At 48.0% G+C, this 24,055-nt stretch overlaps 1 protein-coding gene across 10 annotated transcripts in view; it reads right to left on the bottom strand.

Moving 5' to 3' along the window:
- ARHGEF9 (Cdc42 guanine nucleotide exchange factor 9) overlaps positions 1–24,055 on the bottom strand; it is a 219,510-nt gene that overhangs the window by 50,290 nt on the left and 145,165 nt on the right. For all 10 annotated transcript variants that reach the window (XM_069867770.1, XM_069867771.1, XM_069867772.1 and 7 more), the window contains 2 exons: positions 8,975–9,166; positions 816–995 (listed from right to left, as the gene is read on the bottom strand). In XM_069867770.1, coding sequence (XP_069723871.1) covers positions 816–995; positions 8,975–9,166 — 372 coding nt within the window. The remainder of the gene's footprint in view (positions 1–815; positions 996–8,974; positions 9,167–24,055) is intronic.

Below are 24,055 nucleotides of genomic sequence, written 5' to 3'. Positions count from 1 at the left end.
TCATACACAAGCTCTGATCAACGCTTCATTGTCCCTAAAGGAAAGCCTAGAAGCGCAGGACTATAATTTTCTTGACGTTTCCTGACATATTTACAGCACTGGCCAATTTATCAGCTCCTGTCGTGCATGGCTTATGTGACAGAACAAAGGGATGGGCAAAAGCCTCCAGGACTATATCGTCAGCTCAAATGTCCTGTTCGGTGTGCACTCAGCGTGAGCGAGTAGCCTCTGCCCTGCTCCCACCTGGGCAGCCAGAAGCACAAGCTGGCACCTCCCCACCCTGCCCCACAGCTCTGCAGGGGAAGGCAACTAAAGCTGCGTGGGTTTTTCATCCATGCAAACACATCTTGGTGCCATCGCAAACAGCCCAGGTGTTTGTTTTCCTCTGTTTTTCTTTGGTGTAATGCACACCTAAGGTATCTTTTTACTTCTCTGAATTCTCTTACTCCTTCCAACCTTCTGATCATCCACAACCTGAACAGAATGGCCTGGGAGTGGGTTTAAATAATATTCTTAACAGCAAAACAAGGTGGGGGGCACTGTACCTACATAATGTGAGCAAGGGTGGATGTGAAAAGGTGTGAGGATTCAAATGTACCGGGGGAGTTATCCACTTATATGCTTCGCTTTGAATTCTCCCTGCACTTGTACCTCAGGGACCAAAAGGAAGGCCATGGAGCATTCTGTGGTAAGCAACCAGAACTGTCCTGATGCACAGAAGTTATTCTGAATGGTTCCTGCCTCCTGATGTTCTCTGCTATTCCCCTCCCAAACAAGCACCTCAAAAGTCCCCAAAAAACGCCAAAGGAACTTACGTGTTCAAGGAAACACGGTCCAATTTCACTGAGATGGGGGTCCTCATTGTTGTACTGTTTCTCCAAGTCCCGGACAAAACCCATCTGAAATCTGTAGATATCTTCAATGTTACCAAAGATGATCTTTAGTTGTTCATCACTGAACATATCCCTTCTCTTCCGGCACTGCTTTAAGTAACCCTGTAAGAAGTAAGAACAGTCCATAAAATAACCTGAATGCTTATACTGAAGCTTTTCTTGAGGAAGGAGCAAGTTAAAACAAAACCCACTTGTTATAACATGAAAGCCTCACGGAATCATAGAATAGTTAGGAGGGACATCAAAGCCCATCCAGTTCCAACCCCCCTGTCATGGTTAGGGGCACCTCCCACTGGATCAGGTTGCTCAAAGCCCCATCTCACCTGGCCTTGAGCATCTCCAGGGATGGAGCAGTGACCACTTCTGTAGGCAACCTGAGCCAGGGCTGCACCACACTCACAGCAAAACATTTCTTCCTAAGATCTCGCCTCAATCTCCCCACTTTCAGCCGGAAACCATTCACCCTCATCCTATCCCTGCACTCCCTGATCAAGAGCCCCTCCCCAGCTTTCCTGTATGCCTCCGCCCCAGTCATCTCCGTGGCCTCCTCTGGGCTCACTCCAACATCCAAGTCCTTCCTGCACTGAGGACTCCAGAACTGGACACAGGGTTCCAGGTTTGGTCTCACCAGAGTGGAGCAGAGGGGCAGAATCCCCTCCCTCCCTGCTGGCCCCACTGCTTGGGATGCAGCCCAGGACACACCTGGCTTTCTGGGCTGCAAGTATCCATCAACAGCTCATGTTGAGCTTCTTATCCACTAGCAGCCTCACGTCCTTCTCTTCAGAGCTACTCTCAAGCCATTAATCCATCTTGGGAGACAGTACAGGTAATCCCTCCCCTCCAATTATTCACTATTACATTGCCTGAGACAAAAGCAGGATGGTTGTTGTTCTGAGAGTCATTGCGGGGAACCCCAAAGGTGATGCCATGGGATGGGGAGGTGTTTTGACTTGCCCCAGCAAGGAAGCCACAGCAGGAGCAGTCTGAGCTGCTGATCAATGCCATCTAGAGGAAAGCAGTACAATTTTAGTTGTGTTTCCTATACCATCCGTTCCATTAGCACAAATGCACTACTCCAAATGGCGTAAAATGAGGAGAATTTTTCTCCTCTTTTCTCAACTATTACATTTAATCACTTTTCTTACTTTAAGTGGGACCAGAGGAGAAGGCTTTGTACCCCTCTCTGTACAAACATCAGGCTCCCTTACTAAGTCTACAGACATGAAAAGCAGACAGAGAAAGAGAGAACAGGAACAAGGATGTAGAGATTAAGTAAACTCTCCAAAACTGCAGCGCAACTCTGCAGTAGATTGGGGAACAACTCAGATCTCCTGTGTCATGGTCCAGGAGGATCTTTTTATGACTGCTGGGCATCCTGTGAACACAAATCAGTTGGTAACCACTGCTCTGAAAACTTCCTGACCTAAAAAGGCTGAGTGAATCAATATTCTGGTAAAAGGCGTAACACACCAAGGTCTCCTTGGTTTGCTGACCCAACTTGCTATTTTGGTTTCAATGAAATCTTCTTCAAACACACTTCCATGAAGGGCACATGGTCCAGAGAACAGGATGACACACAGAGCTTCTGGATGCCTGGGCTCTGCCACCAACCTGTGTGACATGGAGCAAATCACTCCATCCCCGCTCCGCTTTGCCCATCGGGATGACTCAGACTAGAAACTTTGCACGGCCAAGTATCAGCTGCTCTGCTGGCCTGGGCTGGACTGCAGCATCTTGACCGAAAAGAAACTACACGAGGGTCATCATGAGATGACTTTATGTGCCTTTATTGGATAGGGAAGGGAAAAAAAAGTGCTAACAGCTCCAGTTGAACGGCTATATTTGGGAACGCTAGATGCTTAGTCACACAGAGGAACTGCCAGCTGGTGACACACAGCTGCTGGGCCACAATGCGGACTATTAGAACGCTATAATAAACTGTCCTTCAGCCTCACCATGTGGTTCCTGGGAGGGAGAACGTCAAACAGATGAATGATAAATACAACTTTGGCCAACCTGGCAAAGAACCAACCTGTGCGATGTCCAGCTTAGCTAGAAGGATGCTGTTCCCTTGAATTTGTTGGCTTTTCAAGCTGGGAAGCTTGGGTTATGGAATACCTTCAGCATTTACTAAATCTAGGTCTCCTTCCAGGAGCTCTTTGATGAGTCATTTCTCTGGGTTTCCCTCTCTCATTTTTCAGGGCCAGGAGGAATGGGAGCAGGCTGGTTCCCATGATGCAGGACAGTTGCAGGGCAAAGAAGAATTCAAAGCAGCAAGGAATAATGCAGAATATCTTTCCATGCTGCTTTTCATGTTTACCTGCTTGGCTCAGAACAGCTTTCAACAAAAAAAAAAGAGACAGAAGATGTGTGCCTGCCCACGAGGTCAGGCTCTTTGTGACACCGGCTTTGGTGTGCGCAGCGGAATGACTGCCACAAGCCATCCGTGTTAGGACCTTTGACTTGCTGCACGCTGCGGGCTGCCCCTCCCACATCCTCCTCTGTGAAATCACTCACCGGATGATTTATGTGAACATCTTTCTGTTCTGGGATTGCCCTACGGTCTTGAATATTCCCTGTCCTGCTGGTGCTGGTTCATCACTTTGCCTGAGCCACGTGTCTCAGAGAAGATGAACTGGCAGATTTCTGTACAAGCACCTATTAAAGGCAACAAAGCTGTGAAAAGGGCTGAAGAACAAGTCTTATGAGAGGAGGCTGAGGGAACTGGAGTTGTTTGGTCTGGGCAAAAAGAGGCTGAGGGGAGACCTTCTCACTGTCTCCAGCTCCCCAAAGGGAGGCTGTAGTGAGGTGGGTGCTGGTCTCTTCTCTCAAGTAACAAGTGATAAGATGAGAGGAAATGAACTCAAGTTGCATCAGGAGGAGTTTAGATTAGACATCAGGAGAAATTTCATCAGTGGAAGAGTTCTCAGGCACTGGAACAGCTGCCCAGGCAGGTGACGGAGTCACCATCCCTGGAAGGATTTAAAAAACAGGTAGACAAGGTGCTCAGGGACCTGGTTTAGTGGTGAACAGGTATGGTTGGACTCAATGATCTCAAAGGTCTTTTCCAACCAAGCAATTCTATAATTCCATGATTACATAAAGCCACAGGGAAAATTGAAGAACATGTAAAGTTCCCAAGCTTTATTCTCTCTCCAGCTTGGGTAGTTGGTTCCCAGCACAAGCCAGGAAAAGAGAGACTGAAGATTCATATATAACACGCAGCAAGAGCCAGCTCGAAGTCTGCTGCATAGTTTTTCCAGTAAATTTACTTCTGTTACATAAAACAATGTCATATTCCTTCTGCTCATCCCGTCAGTTTGCTCAGAGAAGGGATAGCTGACTGATGAGCAGATGTTGGAGTGTGTTTTGCTCAATGAATACCTAAAAATAGCTCCCACACTGTCTCTCTTTAAAGTACTTTTCCATGTAGTCCCTGAAGTATTAGCCAAGGTTGGAAAGTACTTGCAGGAGCTTAAGTGCTAAGTTTTCTCCACCCCGGAGTGGGTTTACACACAGTCAGGAGAGGTGGCCAATCCATTCATCCTTCTTCTTGTCCAGCTGTGAGCACAGTGAAGGAGAGAACGAGGAGATGACAGCCACTGCAGATTTTAACCTCAAAGGCACTTGTGATGGATCATATTCCAGTTTCTTTCCAATTCTGAGCCAGTTTGATGCAGACACTGTCCTGCTGCCCATCCCTCAGTTTGGATGGACACCGTTCGAGCTATCAAAACACAATAAGCAGTGCTCACAGCATCCAGGTGAGTAGTGTGGGTAGTAGATACGCATGTACCAAGAATAAGCACATGAACAAAGCTGAGACTGAATTGAAAAGGCAAACTAGAGCCATGTCTACTTCCAGGCAGTCAGGACTCCAAAGCACTTATTCCAATATCAGTCTACAGCAAGTCCTGAATACCAGGCACTGCAATCCTAGAATCATTCACACAAAGGTTTGGGTTGGAAGGGACCTTAAAGCCCATCCAGTTCCAACCCCCCTGCCATGGGCAGGGACACCTCCCAGTTGACCAGGATGCTCCAAGCCCCATCCAACCTGGCCTTGAACCCCTCCAGGGATGGGGCAGCCACCACTGCTCTGGGAAACCTGGGCCAGGGCCTCCCCACCCTCACAGCAAAACATTTCTCCCTAAGATCTCATCTTAATCTCCCCTCTTGCAGCTGAAAACCCTTCTCTCTTGTACTATCCCTGCCCTCCCTGATCAGGAGACCCTCCCCTGCTTTCCTGGAGCTTGTTTCAGCACTGGAAGCTTCTCTAAGGTCTCCCCACAGACTTCTCTTCTCCAGGTTGAACAACCCCAACTCTCCCAGCCTGTTTTCATACAGGAGGTGCTCCAGCCCTCAGATCATCCCCATGGCCTCCTCTGCACTAGCTCCAACAGCTCCATGTCCTTCCTGTGCTAAGGACTCCAGAACTGGATGCAGGGCTCCTGATGGGGTCTCACCAGAGTGGAGCAGAGGGGCAGAATCCCCTCCCTCCCTGCTGGTCCCAGTGCTTGGGATGCAGCCCAGGATACTATTGTTTTTCTGAGCTGCAAGCACACCTTGATGGTGCTGGGATCCACTTAAATATGAAATAAAGTCCTACAGAGATACAATTTTGTTCCTCAAAAGGACAAGAAGCAGCCACTTCCAAAAGAGAAAATTGAGATGTGCAAAGCAAGCTGAGAAAGACAACTACAAGTAGTGCTTCGGGGAATACATCTATGCAGTGCAGATATTCCCACGTCTCCAAAGAGCTTTTTGCAGTGCTGCCCTCCAGCAGAGCACCCACAGACAAAAAACTGGTCACATAAAAGGGCCAGGAGCTCCTCAGCTGTGGTCCTCTGAAGTAGGGCCACATTGCTGCCAAGAAGGTTTTATGCTGCTTCACTCTATGGGAACACAAAAAAAGTGGGTTTTCATCCATCTCCGAGAACGAGTCAGGCTAACACCACGCAGACCACGTGAAAACCTCTCCCATCAGTTCTGCACAACAGCCTCAGTTTGAAACACTAAGACAATGAGGATGTTTTCCATGCGGCATTCAGAGCTGTCCTGGCACCTAAGCAAAGCTTAGGTGGAATCCAGTCACCTTTATTAAAAGATAAATTCAAAGTGAAATTACTTGGAAAAAGCAAAATGCAGCCCTGGCAGTTGGCTGCCCTTTCTAACCTCCCACCCTCAAATTAGTCATCATATGAAGGTTTCCTTTCATCTCCCAGTTGCCTCACTGTTCCCATGCAAGCTCTGTCACTTCTCCTTCTCCAGAACTGGACACAGGGCTCCAGGTTTGGTCTCACCAGAGCGGAGCAGAGGGGCAGAATCTCCTCCCTCCCTGCTGGTCCCACTGCTTGGGATGCAGCCCAGGACACGGTTGGTTTCTGGGCTGTGAGCGCACACTGTTGGCTCACATCCAGCTCTCCATTTACCAGGACCCTAAGTCCTTCTCCGCAGCGCTGCTCTCAATCACATCATCCGCCAGCCTGTATTGAAACGGAGGATTGCCCCGACCCAGGTGCAGGACCTTGCAGTTGGCTTTGTTGAACCTCATGAGGTTCAAATGGGACGACTTCTCCCACTTTTCCAGGTCCCTCTGGATGACACCCTGGCCTTCTGACATGTCAGTCACACCTCTCACCACATTGGTGTCATCGGCAAACTCGTTGAGGGTACACTCAATCTCGCTGTCTACAGTCCAGCCCAGGAAAACCTCCACATTTTACTGCTAATGAAAATCTTCACAAACCATTTCACCAAGCAGCAGTTAGTCCTTTCTACTCGAAGTGAGGGCAGAGCAGAAAGAGTCATCAGGGCAGCAGGGCTTTGCTGCGATGAGGAATTCCCCTCCAAGCCAGCTGTTTCATGCAGGTCTTGGCTTAGGTAGGTGATTTTCATTCTGGTGCTGGCGAGCTGGTGAGCTCCTGACTTGGCAGGTCCAGCGCCATGGGTATTATGAATAATAACACGGTGTATAATAATATAGCAGCAGGCAGTGGGAATACATCCTGAAGCAGCAAAGAGCAATTGGAGGGCTCCTAATCACCTAGAAGAGGCCATAGCCCTCTGATAACAACTACACATCTTGAGGTGCCTCACTGGTATCAGTATTTGTCACTCATGGTAGCTCAGCGACAAGAGTAGAACTACATGCTACTAAGCTCGGTACGACATCAGGCTCAGCCTTCACCACCCAGCCAGAAATCCACTTTCATCCCCTCCAATACGTCATATCGCTACTGTTTGTCCTGACACCTTAAAATCAAGAGCAAAGGGAAGAGGGGAATTTGCTACCGTCAACAGCATTTCTGCATCTCATCAGCGGTTGTCTGGTGTCTACTCATTCTTCGGCACAAATCACACCTCTGTGCAAATCCCATAGTGCTGAGAGGAGCCCAAACTGGCCCGTGTCTCTCTATCTCCAGCCTCTTTCCTCTTATGCACAGAGAACAGTCATGTCATGTTCTGCCAAAATGCCTGGGATGACATAGCTGTCCCCGAGCCTTCTTGAGGCAAATGGATTGCTGTGATTAAACTGAGAACAATGAGGCTCTCTCCAAGAATCATAGAATCATAGAATAACCAGGTTGGAAGAGACCCACCGGATCACTGAGTCCAACCATTCCTATCAATCACTAAACCATGTCCCTCAGCAACTCGTCCACCCTTCCCTTAAACACCTCCAGTGAAGGTGAATCGACCACTTCTCTGGGTAGCCTCTGCCAGTGCCCAATGACCCTTTCCGTGAAAAATTTTCCCTAATGTCCAGCCTGAACCTCCCCTAGCGGAGCTTGAGGCCATTCCCTCTTGTCCTGTCCCCTGTCACATGGGAGAAGAGCCCAGCTCCCTCCTCTCCACAACCTCCTTTCAGGTAGTTGGAGAGAGCAATGAGGTCTCCCCTCAGCCTCCTCTTCTCCAGGCTAAACACCCCCAGCTCTCTCAGCCGCTCCTCATAAGGCCGAATGCCCATTTCAGTCCTCCTCTTTCTTTAAAAGAGGCAGTTGAATCAGTTCCTGGTGCTCTGCTGGAGGTAAGATTTATCCTCTCAGTACCATTTTGCATCATACAAAGCAAGGCCTTAGAGAACTTTTTTATACCTGGAACCATTAGGAGCTGTAAATCAGGGTCACCCCACAGATTTCAGTGAAGCTGTAACTCACTGTACCTCCTGAGAACCTGATTTGGCACTAGCGCGGTGACACGGTTGGAAACGCAAGTTCACACTGATGTAGTTTTTAAACAGTGCAAATGCAGGAAAAGAACATGTGGGAAAGCTCCTGTAGGTCCTATCCTTCTCTGACTGAACTAGCACAGTGAAATTAAGCTCATTTGTTCCCAAATTGAAATCCCAAGACTATTCCATATTTGAAAAGCCACAAAGATGCTTTAGGGTGGCTGCTTTGCCTCATCAATGGAAAAGTAGCAACCACAAAGGGAAACTTTTTTCTAAGTAGAATTCACCAGCAGCTTCAGCATATTTGCTCTGTAAAGACTGGGCAAAGGCTCGCTAAATCCTCAACACTCAGAGGGATGAGCTGACAGCCATAGAGTTTGATTTCAGTGCTAACAAACTTCTAGACTGGATGAACTTAGAGGTCTTTTCCAGCCTTAGTGATTCCATGATTCTATTCTATGACTCTAAGAAAAGGCAAATGGGGGCCCTCCTGAGACAGGAGAAATTGTAAACCCAATGTGAAAGACACAGATGAAATGGGTAACTGATTGGTTTAATTACAATCTCATTTCCTCAATCACAAGTTCAAAACTAGATGGCATTGGCTTTTAATTAAGAGGACTGCCTGAAGTATCTCACCCTCATAATTTTTTAGTCAAAGAAGTATGGAAAGAAGGTCAGAAAATTGTACTTTTAGTTAATACAAACCAAAGGTAATTATCAGATCCAGCAGAAAATTCTAAGAAGTATCAATACTTATTGACAGACGCTGCTCCTCTATTAGACACAGCACACAGAGACACTGCATCTTTTTTCACCACCATCTGTGGAAAAAAACAGTCCTCATCTCTCAATAGCCCTTGCCCAGGTCCTGCTGCAGAACCCCAGTGTCACAATCCCCACGTACCTCACAAATGTCCTTGAGATGCTTGATGTAGTGGCGCTCCGTGCTCATGATTTCATTGATGACATTGGCTCGCATCTGGTCTCGGTTCTGAACGGTCCTGCCGAGACAGAGGCAGTCGGCGCTTGGATCCAAATGGCCATTCTGCACATCGCTGGTTCCCTCCTCTACTCCATCTTCTTGGTTGACCCATAGCTGTGAGGAGAACAGAGGAGAGCAAAATACTCACTCATAAAAGCCTCAAGAAGCCAACGACTGAAAGCAGGTTGGGTCTTGGGTTGCATGACTCTGAGAAAAACTGAACTGACTCCCTCCTTACAGTAACAGTGATGCTCTTGCCAGCAACGCACCGTGGTGCTCACAACACCTTAGAGCCCAGACAGGCCAGTTTTGTACTAGTGCAACCAGCCCTAAATGGTTCTCCAAGTTCTTCTCGTAAGCAACGCAATTACAAGTGTTGACAGCTGTGATCCCAAATACCAAATGGTCATGCAAAAGGATAAATGGACTGTTGTTTGCTGTCAAGTGCTCTGAACCAAGATGTTCATATGGACAACAGACCAACCTAAAGAAAGCTGCAGTTTCTAGTGTAAAGTCTCAGTTCCCACACACCATCAGCTGGGGTCTGTCCAGACAGGAGGAAACCTCTAGGACTAGGGACAAGCCCTTTACAGGTGACTGATTTAAGGTCAGTATCAAAGAATCGTTAAGGTTGGAAAAGACCTCCATGACCTCTAAGCTCATCCAGTCCAACCATCAGCCCAACCCCATCGTGCCTGCTAAACCATGTCCTGAAGTGCAACATCTAAACATTTTTTAGCACCTCCAGGGATGGAGACTCCGCCACGGCACTGGGCAGCCTCTGCCAGTGCTTTACTACTCTTATGGTGAAGAAATTGTGCCTAATATGCGATCTAAACTTCCCCTAGCACAACTTGAGGCCATTTCTTCTTGTCCTGTCACTTGTTACTTGGGAGAAGAGACCACCACACACCTTGCTCCAACCTCATGTGGGAGCTGCAGAGAGTGATGAGGTCTCCCCTCAGCCTCTTCTTCTCCAAGCTAAACAGCCCCAGGGCCCTCAGCTGCACCCTTTCTGCTCCAGACTCTTCCCTTGCTCCGTTCCCTTCTCTGGATGCTCTCCAGCCCCTCTGTGTCTTTCCTGCACTGAGGAGCCACATCCCTGCTCCTGCTAACCACCTCACATCTGCGTCAAGCCAGAATGCTGTTGGCTTTCTTGGCCACCTGGGCCACTGCTGTTTCATGTTCAGTCACTGGGAACCACCATCCCTCATACATCGGTTCAGAAATCTGAATGTTGTGAACATCAGCTCATTTGTGGCACTGAGTTTTCTGTAAACTTCCCAGGCTGGGATTCGTGAATGAGCATTGATTTTCATTTCACAGCAGCTTTCCTCATCATTTCACATGAAAAGCCTTTCTTGCTCGGGCAAGTGTTCTATCTCAGCATCCTAAGATTGTGATTCCTAACCCACACTGAGATAAAACTGCCTGAATCAGCCTCCTAAACCCTGGGGGAGCTGAGGGCAGGTTCGGACAGGGCACCAAGAGCCCCTGGGCACTGAATATTCTAAACTGGAACAACCTACAAAAAGCATTTGCAACATGCTGGATTTTCTTTCCATCATCAAGCAAAATCCATAGATTAAACTCATAAACTCAACAATGATGCAGCTTCCAACTGTATCCTGAAGCGTGGCCAGCAGGGAGAGGGAGGGGATTCTGCCCCTCTACTCCTCTCTTGGGAGACCTCATCTGCAGTATTGTGTCCAGTTCTGGAATCCTCAACATCAGAAGGAGATGGAGCTGTTGGAACGGGTCCAGAAGAGGCTACAAAGATGATTAAAGGGCTGAAGCACCTCCCATATGAGGACAGGCTGAGAGAGTTGCGGTTGTTGAGCCTAGAGAAGAGAAGGCTGTGGGGATACCTTATAGTGACCTTCCAGTACCTGAAGGGGCTACAAGAAAGCTGGGGAGGGACGTTTTACAAAGGCTTGTGGTGATAGGATGAGGGGGAATGGCTACAAACTGGAGTGGGGCAGATTTAGATTAAACATAAGGAGGAATTTCTTCACTATGAGGGTGGGGAGGCCCTGGCCCAGGCTGCCGAGAGCAGTGGTGGCTGCCCCATCCCTGGAGGGGTTCAAGGCCAGGTTGGATGGAGCTTGGAGCCCCTGATCCAGTGAGAGGTGTCCCTGCCCATGGCAGAGGGAGTTGGAACTGGATGGGCTTTGAGGACCCTTCCAACCTAAAACCATTCTGTGATTCTAAGATTCTGTGATCTACCCTTAAGGAGTGGAACTGTCCACAGATCAGAATACAGAAAACAAACTACATCATTAACCTGATCTTTAGGTCTTCTTTTCAGTGTTCATAATTTCTACTGCTTTCCCAATATTCAGCTTATATTAAGTTTTAAATATATTGTAAAGGGCTGTGTTCCTGTAAATTAGTAAAGAAAAAAAAAATCTAAACTTACACTCCTTCTCTGCTTTCCTAACCAGTATCACATTATCCTGTTTTGTCATCCTACAGTGAGTTATGAATGCCAAGAAGTCAAGATGTTTGAAGAAAATCCATCGCTTCTCCAGCAGAATCTTAATGATGTTGCAAATTTGGGCATAAAAAAAGCACAAAGAACTGAAAAACCAAACTTTTCACCCTTGTCACAGTTGTGTCCTGTGTCTGGGAGCTATTGGGGACTCTGCATAAGGTGTGTGCCTGTTCAAATGATGAATGTCCTCTTTGCTGGCAGTGGGGCAGGACCTGCTGGGGACATCATAGAATGGTTTGGTCTGGAAGGGACCTTAAAGTCCATCCAATTCTAACCACTCTGCCATGGAGGAACATGGTGCTCTAAGTCCCATCCAGCCTGGCCTTGGACACCTCCAGGGATGGGGCAGCCACCACTGCTCTGAGCAACCTGGGCCAGGTCCTCCCCACCTACATAGCAAAACATTTCTCCCCAAGATCTCATCTCAACCTCCCCTCCTCCAGCTGAAAACTCTTCCCCCTCATCCTCTCCCTGCACTCCCTGATTCAGAAGAGAAAATGGGCCAGAACTGGAAAGCATGGAATTGCAAGGGGACTCCTTTGAGGAAGATATCCTTGTGACAGCTTTATTGGCATTCTGAGCCAAATATATGTAGTAAATCTAGCAGGACCAACATAGGTATTAAGCCCTGTTGGTTGAAGTTTAAAATAACTTCCCATCCTACCTTCCTGCTACTATGAAAAGGTATTGTGCAGCTCTCCCAAACCAAACTGGAACAGCTTGTTACCGAGTCACATTATTCAGTTTGGCAACAGAGGATATTTTTAAAGCTCTGGCTCCTGGAGTTAAGCAATCATGAGCAAAATTTCAATTTTCACTTGAAAAATAAAGCAAGGAAGATCTAATCATAATTGTAAGGGGGGAAGCTTGAAAGCATGAATCCTAAAGGCTTTGAAACTCTGAGGAAAAACAGCAAGCTTGCAAAATTTCATGATTCCTGAAATCCTCAGAATTTGGTCTGCGTTCTGCACACTGCAAGCTACTGGAGAGTGTCCAGAGGAGGGCTCGGAGTTGGGGAAGGGTTTAGAGGGGAAGAGTGTCAGGAGCAGCTGAAGGCACTGGGTCTGTTCAGCCTGGAGAAGAGGAGACTGAGGAGAGGCCTCATCATGCTTTGCAGCTTCCTCACCAGGGAAGGAGGAGGAGCAGGCGCTGAGCTCTTCTCTCTGGCCACCAATGACAGGACCTGAGGGAATGGCAGGAAGATGCCAGGGGAGGGTTAGGTTGGACATTAGGAAAAGGTTCTTCCCCCAGAAGGTGGTGGAGCCCTGAAAAGCTCCCAGGGAAGCAGTCACGATGCAGAGCCTGATAATATTCCAGCAGCATTTGGCCAAGGTCCTCAGCCTCACGGTGTGAATGTTGGGGTGTCCTGTGCAGGGACAGGAGCTGGACTCGATGGTCCTTGTGGGAACCTTCCACCTCAGAACATTCTAGGATTCTATAAGCACTCCCTGCTTCCATTCCTGGGATTCTCAGGGGTCTTGCTTTTTTCCTCAATGGAATTTTTGCTCCTTTCTTCTAGGATTCATATCCCCAAAAGGAAAAAAACTTTTGCTTTAATCAAAAACAAATGTCACTACTGTATTGCTAGCAGAGGAAGCCGAAGGTGCCTTCCACCCTGCACTTTCCAGCCTCACTTACTGAAAGGATTAATCCCACTGTGCTATTTGAACACTCTTGCTTTCCGTCTTAACCTCTACAGTTCTCCATAATTCAAGCACAGATCATTCTTCCAGGAGATAACTGAAGTCTGGACCATGACTCACACAAGATGAGGTACATTGGCAGGTTTTCAGTTGACCTTGGGCCAGGCACTTAGACTGGTGGAGGCTTTCCCCATCTATTAACAGGGATAATCTACCAGACAACAATATTGTTCATTAATATTTTTGAGGTTGACAGATTTCACACTGAAGTGCAGGGCATAGAAGAGCCCATGCATACTTTGAAATATGGATTAAATGCATCGCTGTGTGCTCACTGCACTCCTGTGCTCACCCATGAGTGACAATTTGGCTAGACAGACCTTCATCTTGATGCAGCATGACTGGGTTTGCAACTCCAGCTCTCAAATCCGATTGTGCCTGTGCAGAGCAGGAGCTGGGCTGCACGGGGGCAAGGGAAGGCTGCACTTAAAGTGTTAATTGTGTCCTCTGACCCATCACCACCACCCCAAGCCAGATCCTCTCTGCTTCACTGACCTGCTTGCTGGAACCGCAGTGATGGTGGGCTGCAGGCGACAGTGAGGTGGAAGAGGCAAACGGGGGATGACACTGTTTTTTCCCAGTAACTTATTAAATGTCATATTTAGTTGACTTAGACAATGCTGCAAAGGTTCCTATTTTAGCCTGGTCTACAGTAACCTGGGAGTGGGGCCTTTGCTACGTTTTAGGCACGCTCAACTCTCCCAAAATCACAGAATCACAGAATCACCTGGTTGGAAAAGACGCACCGGATCATCGAGTACAACCATTCCCATCAATCATTAAACCATGTCCCTTAGCACCTCATCCACCCATCCCTCAAACCCCTCCAGGGAAGGTGAATCAACCACCTCCCTGGGCAGCCTCTGCCAGTGCCCAATGACCCTTTCTGTGAAAAATTTTTCCCTAATGTCAAGCCTGAACCTTCCCTGGCAGAGCTTGAGGCCATTCCCTCTCGTCCTGTCCCCTGTCACTTGGGAGAAGAGCCCAGCACCCTCCTCTCCACAACCTCCTTTCAGGTAGTTGTAGAGAGCAATGAGGTCTCCCCTCAGCCTCCTCTTCTCCAGGCTAAACACCCCCAGCTCTCTCAGCCGCTCGCCTTGTTCTCCAGCCCCTTCACCAGCCTCGTTGCTCTTCTCTGGACTCGCTCCAGAGCCTCAACATCCTTCTTGTGGTGAGGGGCCCAGAACTGAACACAGGATCTGAGGAGCGCTCTCACCAGTGCACATGTTCTCCTGCCTGAATTGCTTGACGTCTGTTGCTGTGAATAACAGCTGAGATTCCATAAATGGAGAAAGGTTTCTCTCTTTCCCAGCCTACACTGGACATAAATACACAGATTTACCTCCCTCTCAGGGCAGGTACCTCTTTGTTTTATGGAAGAAACTTCCAGACTTGAGGACCTGAGGGAATGGCAGGAAGATGCCAGGGGAGGGTTGGGTTGGACGTGAGGAAAAGTTTCTTCCCCCAGAGGGTGGTGGAGCCCTGGAACAGCTCCCAGGGAAGCAAGCACAGCAACTGAGCCTGACAATGTTCCAGCAGCGTTTGGCCAAGTTCCTCGGCCCCACGGTGTGAACGTTGGGGTGTCCTGTGCAGGGACAGGAGTTGGACTCAATGGTCCTTGTGGGTCCCTTCCAATTCAAGACGTTCTCTGATTCTAAAATTCTAGTTTTCTCCCAGTTGCACCTCATCTCCCCGGGCTTCCCTGCTCAGGCTGGGTGGCTGCCACCGCTGTGAAACTTCTGTAGGGCTTTTCAGGGATCAGAGATGGGACTTCAGTGCCCTGGCAGGCTCTCAGCTCTGCCGCTCACTTGGATTTCAAGAAGTCTCGTTGGGCTCCCATCCTCTGCTTCTCAGAGATTAGGGGCTGTAGCTTGGCACAGACCAAGATTTGGGATAGCAGCCTGAACTACTGTACCCAACAGCACTCACAACTGCTCAGCAATCATCCACAATCCTACAATAACAAATCAGCCTTTTTAGACACCTCTGCAATGCAAAAAAAAATCCCAAACATGAGCTCTGAAACAATACAGCACCGCATGGGTCTCCTCCACACCATTCAAATGGTCCGGCATGCCATCCAACAAAGCCTGTCCTGAGAACCACTTCAAACGCTTTGTATTAAGAATTAATTAAAAGAAACCAAGAAAAAAAAACCAAAAAACTTCAGGGAGAAAAAAATCAGGTTGCATAATGCTAGTCCTAAGTGCTATTTCACACCAAAAGGCCACCCTGCATGTGGAGGAGAACAGGCTTATCATGAGGCTTACAGCCCTATTTCAAAATCCAACCTTAATTAGGGAGTCATGACCAGCTCTTGCCTTACATAATAACTTGCAGAGGCAGATGAAAGTAAAACAGCCAAATAAAGAAGCCCCTTTTGCCTAAGGACCCAGTTCTGGGAGCCAGGGAGCGCCGATCATTTCACTGCGCTGGTTAATATTATGTGTGATTTATATAAAACCTGTGGAAATGTGATTTATCAATTTGCAGCTATACCCAAATGGTGCATAAAATCACCAAATGGCACTGTTCCAGCATTAGCTGACCTGTAATTATTATATATTTAGACTGCTGAATGCATACACTGTATATAGAGGACATTTTCTTTGAATAGGCACTGAGGGCTGATAGTCTCATAATAATCAGAAAGCATGATAAAACAAACACTTTACCAACCATCTGGATTATTAATCTCCTTCCACTGGATATTCGCAAGGACAAAACTAGCAGATAATGTGCCATCCTGGATTCTAGCTCACAATCAAATAATGTGGCAGATTGATGATACAGGCAGATCCTTGCAGAGAGCTGTTGCCGTTCTGCTCACCAGCAGCTTCATAACAAACAAGGGCGAGAACAGCCCAGCCTGGTACCAAACCTGGTACCAAATAGTGGGACTACAGAGCCACTAGCCCTTCAACAAGTGCACAGGGCTGCCAGAGGCTCCAATAACCCTACAGAACTATAGTGCAGAATGGAGCCTCGGGGCTGTAACAAGTGATAAGAGGAGAGGAAATGGCCAAAAGTTGTGCCAGGGGAGGTTTAGGTTGGATATGAGGGAAAATACAGAGTGGTGAAGCCCTGGCAGAGGCTGTCCAGGGCAGTGGTGGAGTCTCCAATGCTGAAGGGGTTCAAAGAGCATGCAGAGTGTGCACTTTTGGTCATAGTTTAGTGGGCATAGTGGTATTGGGCTGATAGTTGGACTGGATGAGCTTAGAGGGCTTTTCCAACCTTAACAATTCTCTGATTCTCTGCTTTACCCACCTCACCACGGTGCCCTGCCCAGCAGAACTGCTTCCTGCACCACAGGGTGCACCCCTCTCCCTTCTTCCCTAAGCTGGTGGTTACAGAATAATAGAATAACCAGGTTGGAAGAGACCCGCTGGATCATCGAGTCCAACCATTCCCATCAATCACTAAACTATGTCCCTCAGCACCTCGTCCACCCGTCCCTTAAACCCCTCCAGGGAAGGTGAATCAAACCCCTCCCTGGGCAGCCTCTGCCAGTGCCCAATGACCCTTTCTGTGAAGAATTTTTTCCTAATGTCCAGCCTAAACCTCCCCTGGTGGAGCTTGAGGCCATTCCCTCTCGTCCTGTCCCCTGTCACTTGGGAGAAGAGCACAGCTCCCTCCTCTCCACAACCTCCTTTCAGGTAGTTGTAGAGAGCAATGAGGTCTCCCCTCAGCCTCCTCTTCTCCAGGCTAAACACCCCCAGCTCTCTCAGCCTTTCCTCATAAGGCCTGTTCTCCAGCCCCCTCACCAGCTTCGTTGCTCTTCTCTGGTCTCACTCCAGAGCCTCAACATCCTTCTTGTGGTGAGGGGCCCAGAACTGAACACAGGATTCGAGGAGCGGTCTCACCAGTGCCGAGTACAGAGGGAGAATAACCTCCCTGGCCCTGCTGGTCAGGCCTTTTCTGATCCAAGCCAAGATGCCATTGGCCTTCTTGGCCACCTGAGCACACTGCTGGCTCATGTTCAGTCACTGTCAACCAACAACCCCAGGTCTTTCTCCTCCAGGCAGCTGTTTACCTGGTGCTGTGCCTTTGTTTTCAGCCCGATGCACTGTACTGTATGCATGCTCTGTTGGACTTGAGTGGATTAAAAAGATCATTTGCTTATTTGCAATCAACTAGGGTTCACAGTGCAGACCTCTGCATAAGTAAATCAACATTAGTCTGCACGTGTCACTCCAGAGATGCGGGCAAAGCCTCTCTCTGCCCTCAAGAGGAAGCACAGACTGTCCCGGCTTCTCCTTCCATGATCCAGCTCCAGCCTCACTGTTCTCTGTTTCCCTGTAGTTCACAGCCTCTTTGATACCTTCTCTTGCCCTCCTGTAACTCCCTAGCTTCTGAAAACCTACTTCCAGCTCTTTCTCTCCCCACTAAAACTCTCCATTCCCAGCCCCAGAAGCTCCCTTTACCCAAGAAGAGAAATAACCCTTCACTTGTTTCTGGAAAAAAAGAAAACAGGGCACTCTACAGGGATGGCTTCAGATGCTGGATCCATGAAACGTGAACACGAATGGATTGAAAGAACTTGCCCTGTACTTGCTCCCCCTGTTTCCTGCAGTTCAAATGCAAAGTCCCATGGGCTGGAGCACCACCATGTAACCAAAGTTGTTTGGTAGCTGCAATAAACTGGACGTGCTACACTATATCCACCAAAATACTGTGAGTTAGGTCCAGCCCTCCTTGTTTCCTAAAAATGAAAAGTCCCTAGTGTGTGATGTGACATGTGATTGGACTCAGTGATCTGACGGGTCTTTTCCAACCTAGTGATGCACAATCACAGAATCATGGAATCATTAAGGTTGGAAATGACCTCTCAGCTCATCCAGTCCAACCATCAGCCCAGCCCCACTGTGCCTGCTAAACCCTGTCTTGAATGCAACAGGGAAGAAGGAATGTTAAGCTGCTCCAGCAACTCGCTGCAGAAACACTTTAGAGGTCAAGGAAACCACTGCTTCGTTCAGAGGAAGGTTTGTCTCCACAATTAGTTTGGTACAGAACATGGAAAGGGTGGTGAAGATTTCTGCCTAGTTTGCCTAATTCAAAGAACAGCCTTAAAACACAGGTTCTGCACCTGCAAACCAGCTTGTACACGGAAGGGACCAAGTGAACCTTTGAGGATCTGGTAGATGCTGAGCTGTCTGAGTGGTATAAGCTGTCACGTTAACAACAGCTGCAATTAGCACAGGCAGCATTTAGCTACTAAAATGCTGCTTGACTTCAAAACCAACCCCTCAATTTGTCTGCAGTACATCCTGTCGCTGTGGAGCGCTGCTCGCACTGTGCGTGATACCTCGACCAGGAGCTATTTTTATGCTCGATTTGCCGCGAGAGAATAAAATCTCATTTACAAGGCATGGACTGCAGCAGACACTGCAGCACATCCCGGCTGCTTTGTCCAACAGGTGAATGCTACTTCAGCAGCATCCTCGCTTCCCTGGAAAAACTCACCTAGACGCCTCTACGATTGGCACTAAGTAAATGCTAATGCAGTGACAGCAGCGGAGGGAACAGCAGGCAAGCAACGTGCTGTTGTGTCCCTGCACATACAATGAGATTTTAAGAGGTAAAAAGCTGAAAGAGGGGAGATTGTGATGAGATCTTAGGAAGAAATGTGCTGTGAGGGTGGGGAGGCCCTGGCCCAGGTTGCCCAGAGCAGTGGCGACTGCCCCGTCCCTGGAGGTGTTCAAGGCCAGGTTGGATGGGGCTTGGAGCCCCTGATCCAGTGGGAGGTGTCCCTGCCCATGGCAGGGGGTGGAACTAGATAGGCTTTGAGGGATCCTTCCAACCCAAACCATTTCTTGATTCTATGAAAAAAAAGCAGGGCAGCAAGACGTGGCCTGATAATATTCCCAAAGCACTTGGGCAATATCCTCAGCCCCACAGTGCTGGGGTTGTCCTATGCAGGGACAGGAGTTGGATTCCATGGTCCTTGTGGGTTCCTTCCAGCTCCAGACATTCTGTGATTCTATAACCCCTGCAACAGAGCCCAGACACAACTCCTATGAGCAGAAGTTAAACCCAGCTACCCCATCGAGTGCATGAGCTGTGAGACACGCAGACAGGACTTGGGTTTAGTCCTACTAACCAGTGCTTCAAAGCTTACACCAACTTATCCAGCACTTCTCCTTTAGCAGCAGAAAATAAAGCAAGTCAAAGGCAGCTTTTCAGCAGGAAAATCAATCTGAAATTACAGCACTTGGGGAAACCTAGGCAGTGATGAGGGTCAACAAGGAGCACTGCTGCACAGATCAACCCTAGCGTTTTCTCTAATGTAAGAGGTGCAGACCACAAAGCATCCATAAATCACCTTCACTCAAACCTTCGGAGGACCATTACCCCTAATTTCTGCACAACAACCCAACAGTCACCGCATGTGGCAAAATCTCCTCAATCCCAGCTTTGCTCCTCAACTTAGCCTAGGTAAACATATGAAGGAAGGGTCACTGCTGCTGAGGGGAGAAGAAACGTATTCTGGAAACTCAGTCTGCCTCTTGGTATCCAAAGAGATAAAGGAGAGTTTTATAACAAAATAAATCCCCTTTTTTGGCCAAGCTAGGTGCATTCTGCCATGTCTCTTTGGAAAGATTTCACAGTACCAAACATCCATAAGCTTTCCATTTTTATTTCTTTTCAGTGGAAATGTGCCGGAGACCAGACACAATGTCATTTGGTTTGCTGTGCTTGGAGTGTTTGAATCTCACCTGGTCTGTTTTGGAGACTTGATGTTTGGCTCTGCAATGAAAACTCTGCTTTGAGAATCCCTCTATTTTCTAAAGGGAACCTTAAGGTTTGACAATTGATCTATTTGCTGTGGTGGAGTATTATCCTGTGCTGCAAATTCCTCCCTACAAACACTAACCTGATTTCTGGAGAGGACATGGACATTGAACGTGCCATGTAAAGATAGCCCAAGGCAAAGCCATCCACAAAGGAGAAAGGAGCAGCATGTAGCATCACCACTATGAGGACACGAATCCGTGTTTAAAATTCCTGCTGTTTTTTCCTCACCCTCTCAGATTCCTGAAAGTTACCAGGGCGTTCAAAGACAGTGTGCAGCTCATCACAAGGTTGATCGTTGCACCATGTGGTTGTTCAGCATGCTCACGTGTGCTAAAATATAACATAGATATCTTCACGTGTCATAAGCCCAGCTCATTATTCTGCCTTAAACCTAGCTCTAGAGTTCGCATCTGCCTATCTAATGACTTACGGATTTTCATAACTTCAGGTTGCCCAGAGCAGGGGTGGCTGCCCCATCCCTGGAGGTGTTCAAGGCCAGGTTGGATGGGCCTTTGAGCAACCTGATCAAGTGGGAAGTGTCCCTGCCCATAGCAGGGGGTGGAACTGGATGGGCTTTGAGGTCCCTTCTAACCCAAACCATTCCATGATTCCATGATAACTTTCTTCCTGAGTGCTGCAAGTTCCTGCAGGAAACCATTCACCATCACTTAGTAGCTCCAAATTTTACTTCTCCTATGCTGTGCTTTTTCCCTTCCCCAAAAAGCACCACTTTATTATCCAGATTATCCTCAAAAGTTCTGTGTTCCCAAACCCCTATGACTTCTCTCTCTCCCTGTTTCCTCTAGCCAACTCTCAGTCTCCTATGAGGAAAACAGCAGGCACTATGCATGGAGAAAACAATTCCTGTACATGCAGGCAACTAGAGTGCAGGTTTGTTTGTGACCCCCCAGCTATACCTGTAAAAGAGGCCGAGGGAATCAGAAGGTTCCTGTTTTCCTCTGCGCTTGCAAATGTGCATTTTTCCTGCTATGAGACTCGGTGAGTGCCAAAATGCTTTGCCAAAGGTTTTCATATGATCTGGCTGGAGAGCAAGAAGCGTCAGACGCTTCATTGTAAACTAGGTTTCCAGCCCAGTTTTCTGCTCAGAAATGATCCAAATGACTTTTAGAAGAACCTGACTTTGCAGTGATCTTCAGCTGCACCTCCTGTTAGTACCTACAAGGGGCCGGCGGTCTTAAATATCCTGGAATTAAACCTAGCTGGGTTTATACCTCTCTGGTCTCACAGAATCACAGAATCACAGAATAACCAGGTTGGAAGAGACCCACCGGATCATCGAGTCCAACCGTTCCCATCAAACACTAAACCATATCCCTCAGCACCTCGTCCACCCGTGCCTTAAACACCTCCAGGGAAGGTGACTCAACCACCTCCCTGGGCAGCCTCTTCCAGTGCCCAATGACCCTTTCTGTAAAGAATTTTTTCCTAACGTCTAGCCTAAACCTCCCCTGGCGGAGTCTGTCCTGTTGTCCCTTATTTGAATTCCTTTTCATCCTCTGCTATGCAACATATTGTTCACTTTTCCTCCTGTACTTGCATAAGAGAAATATAGATATGAAGGAAAGCGATTATTTTGCAAGTAAAACTAGAACCACCCAGGCTAAATTAGGCAGTTTTCTGGCATCGCCTTAAAAAGCAGGGCTCAAAGTACAACAGAGAAAAAATCCAGCCTCATTATGAAAGAGCAAGCAGCTGAATAAGAAATGCAAGGGAAAAAAAACACAGAGAAGAGTAAAGTGAAAAGCTTTTGAGGTTAAACGGTCCTTGACAGGACCCTGAAGGAGCATAAACCTGCTGCGATGGTCCTGCAAGCGAGAGAGGGGTTGCAGGCACGTTCTCGATAGGCCCCAAAGGCTTTGTAGTCATCTGGTTGAAATTCCGTACCGAGAGCGAAGGGGGTGGGGGGGGAGGGAAGGCAAGAATAGAAATGAAGAGGCAAGTGAGTGACCTCAGCCAGCAGAGGAGAGGAGAACATGACAGCCCAAACGGCAGTTGTTTCCTCAGCCTAGGACAGCCAGCAAGTGGGCAGAAGCGCTGTGGGAAGAGGGCAGCTCTGCTTCGTGAACCCAAGTGGAGAATTTGCTCCTTCAGCCTCCCTAGCAGAGCTGCAGACAAACTGAGCCAGAACTCTGCTCGCAGGTGTCTGAACAGGTTGCTCAGAGAGGTCGAGGTGCCCCATCCCTGGAAACATTCAAGGTCAGGTGGGTCACAGCTCTGAGCAACCTGATCTGGTTGAAGATATCCCAGCTCACTGCAGGAGGATTGGACTGGGTGACCTTCACAGCCCCTTCCAACCCAAACCATTCTATGATTCTCTGATCTTTTGGGATGCCTGGTACTTATTTTTAAATATTAATTCTCATTCATGGCAGCACAACCATGCTGATTCCACCTTCAGAGCACATCATTTGGTCCCAGGGCAGGTGTCTGCTCCCAGCCCACGCTGAATAAGTGTCTCATGGATGGAATAACTGCTCCGGCTTCCTGCAGAGCTGATGGAAGGATTGATTTTGTTGGAATAAAGTCAAGCTTTGGGGTTGCGACATTAGACAGAAGGGGCAAGAAATGTGCCTGGTAAAGCCATCATGATGCTAAGCACCAAGGTTTGGTCCAGGATGCTGCTCAGACCTTTGTGTACAACAGTCTGAAAGTCATTGATGCCTCTGCTTTGCTTTCCCCAGCCTCTAAAATCATCATCCCAGCCTTTGGAAAGTGTGGGGTGATGTGGAAAGCCAAATGATCCAGGGCTTGGGACCTTAGAGTAAATGGGCTTGACTTTTTAGTTGTTCAGTATGTATTTTTAGAAGATGGGACAGCACCAACCCAGACTGTTATCAAATCTACCACGAGCACTGTTTTCATGACATCCCACAAAAAAGGACTTACAATCTTTTCCCTTGAACCTCAAAGCAGAACAGCACTGGTCAACGCACTGAGAAGTCAAACTAGCTCAGAATATTGCAGTCTCCAAATTAAGCAATAATAATCAGCCAGAGAAACTTTTGTAACTCAGCCTTTCCAGCCAGCAACACAGATGAGATGTGCCAGCAACACATTTGCTGCAGTAAGGTTATCATCTTGATCACACCTGATACAAGCCCATTGTCCAAACTTGTTATCACCCCTGGCTGCAGGGTCAGACTTGTGGTGTCCTACTCAATAATATACTAAACACTATTGGTTATTCTGGGCCAGAATAAAAGCATAAACTGTTTCACGCAGGCATCCTTATAGCGACCTTTCAGTACCCGAAGGGGCTACAAGAAAGCTGGAGAGGGACTGTTTACAAAGGCTTGGAGTGATAGGATGAGGGGCGATGGCTATAAGCTGGAGACGGGCACATTTAGACTAGACATAAGGAGGAATTTCTTTGCTATGAGAGTGGTGAGACCCTGGGACAGGTTGCCTAGAGAAGTTTCCCTGCCCATGGCAGGGGGGTTGGAACTGGATGATCTTTAAGGTCCTTTCCAACCCAAACTATTCTATGATTCTATGATCCCAGGCACCAGCTCCAGTCACTGCTCTCTTGCTCTTAGCACTGGCCAGAACTAGGAGAGAGACAAGAGCTGCATCATGAGCACCACAGGAGAAAAAAGGACTGTGCTCTGCAGAGGGAGGAGTGAATAAAGGTCTGGATTCCTCCATGGACATTATTGTTTAGTCTGGATTGTTTAGCCTGGAGAAGTAGAGGTTGAGGAGAGACCTTATTGCTGTGTACAACTACCTAAAAGGAGGCTATAGTGAAGTGGGTCCTGGTCTCTTCAACAAAGTAACAAGTGATAGGATGATAGGAAATGGGCTGATGTTGCACCAGGGAAGGGTTAGATTGGATATGAGGAAAAATTTCTTCACTGAAAGAGTGGTGAAGCTCTGGCAGTGGCTCCCAGGTCATTGATGGAGTCTCCATCCCCCACAGGGGCTCAGAAACCATGTAGATGTGGTGCTTCAGGACATGGTTTATTTGGCACAGTGGGATTGGGCTGACAGTTG

The sequence above is a fragment of the Phaenicophaeus curvirostris genome, chromosome 13 (assembly GCF_032191515.1).
Source record: "Phaenicophaeus curvirostris isolate KB17595 chromosome 13, BPBGC_Pcur_1.0, whole genome shotgun sequence".
NCBI classification, from domain to species: Eukaryota; Metazoa; Chordata; class Aves; order Cuculiformes; family Cuculidae; genus Phaenicophaeus; species Phaenicophaeus curvirostris.
This window is presented reverse-complemented; position numbering and strand designations above follow the sequence as displayed.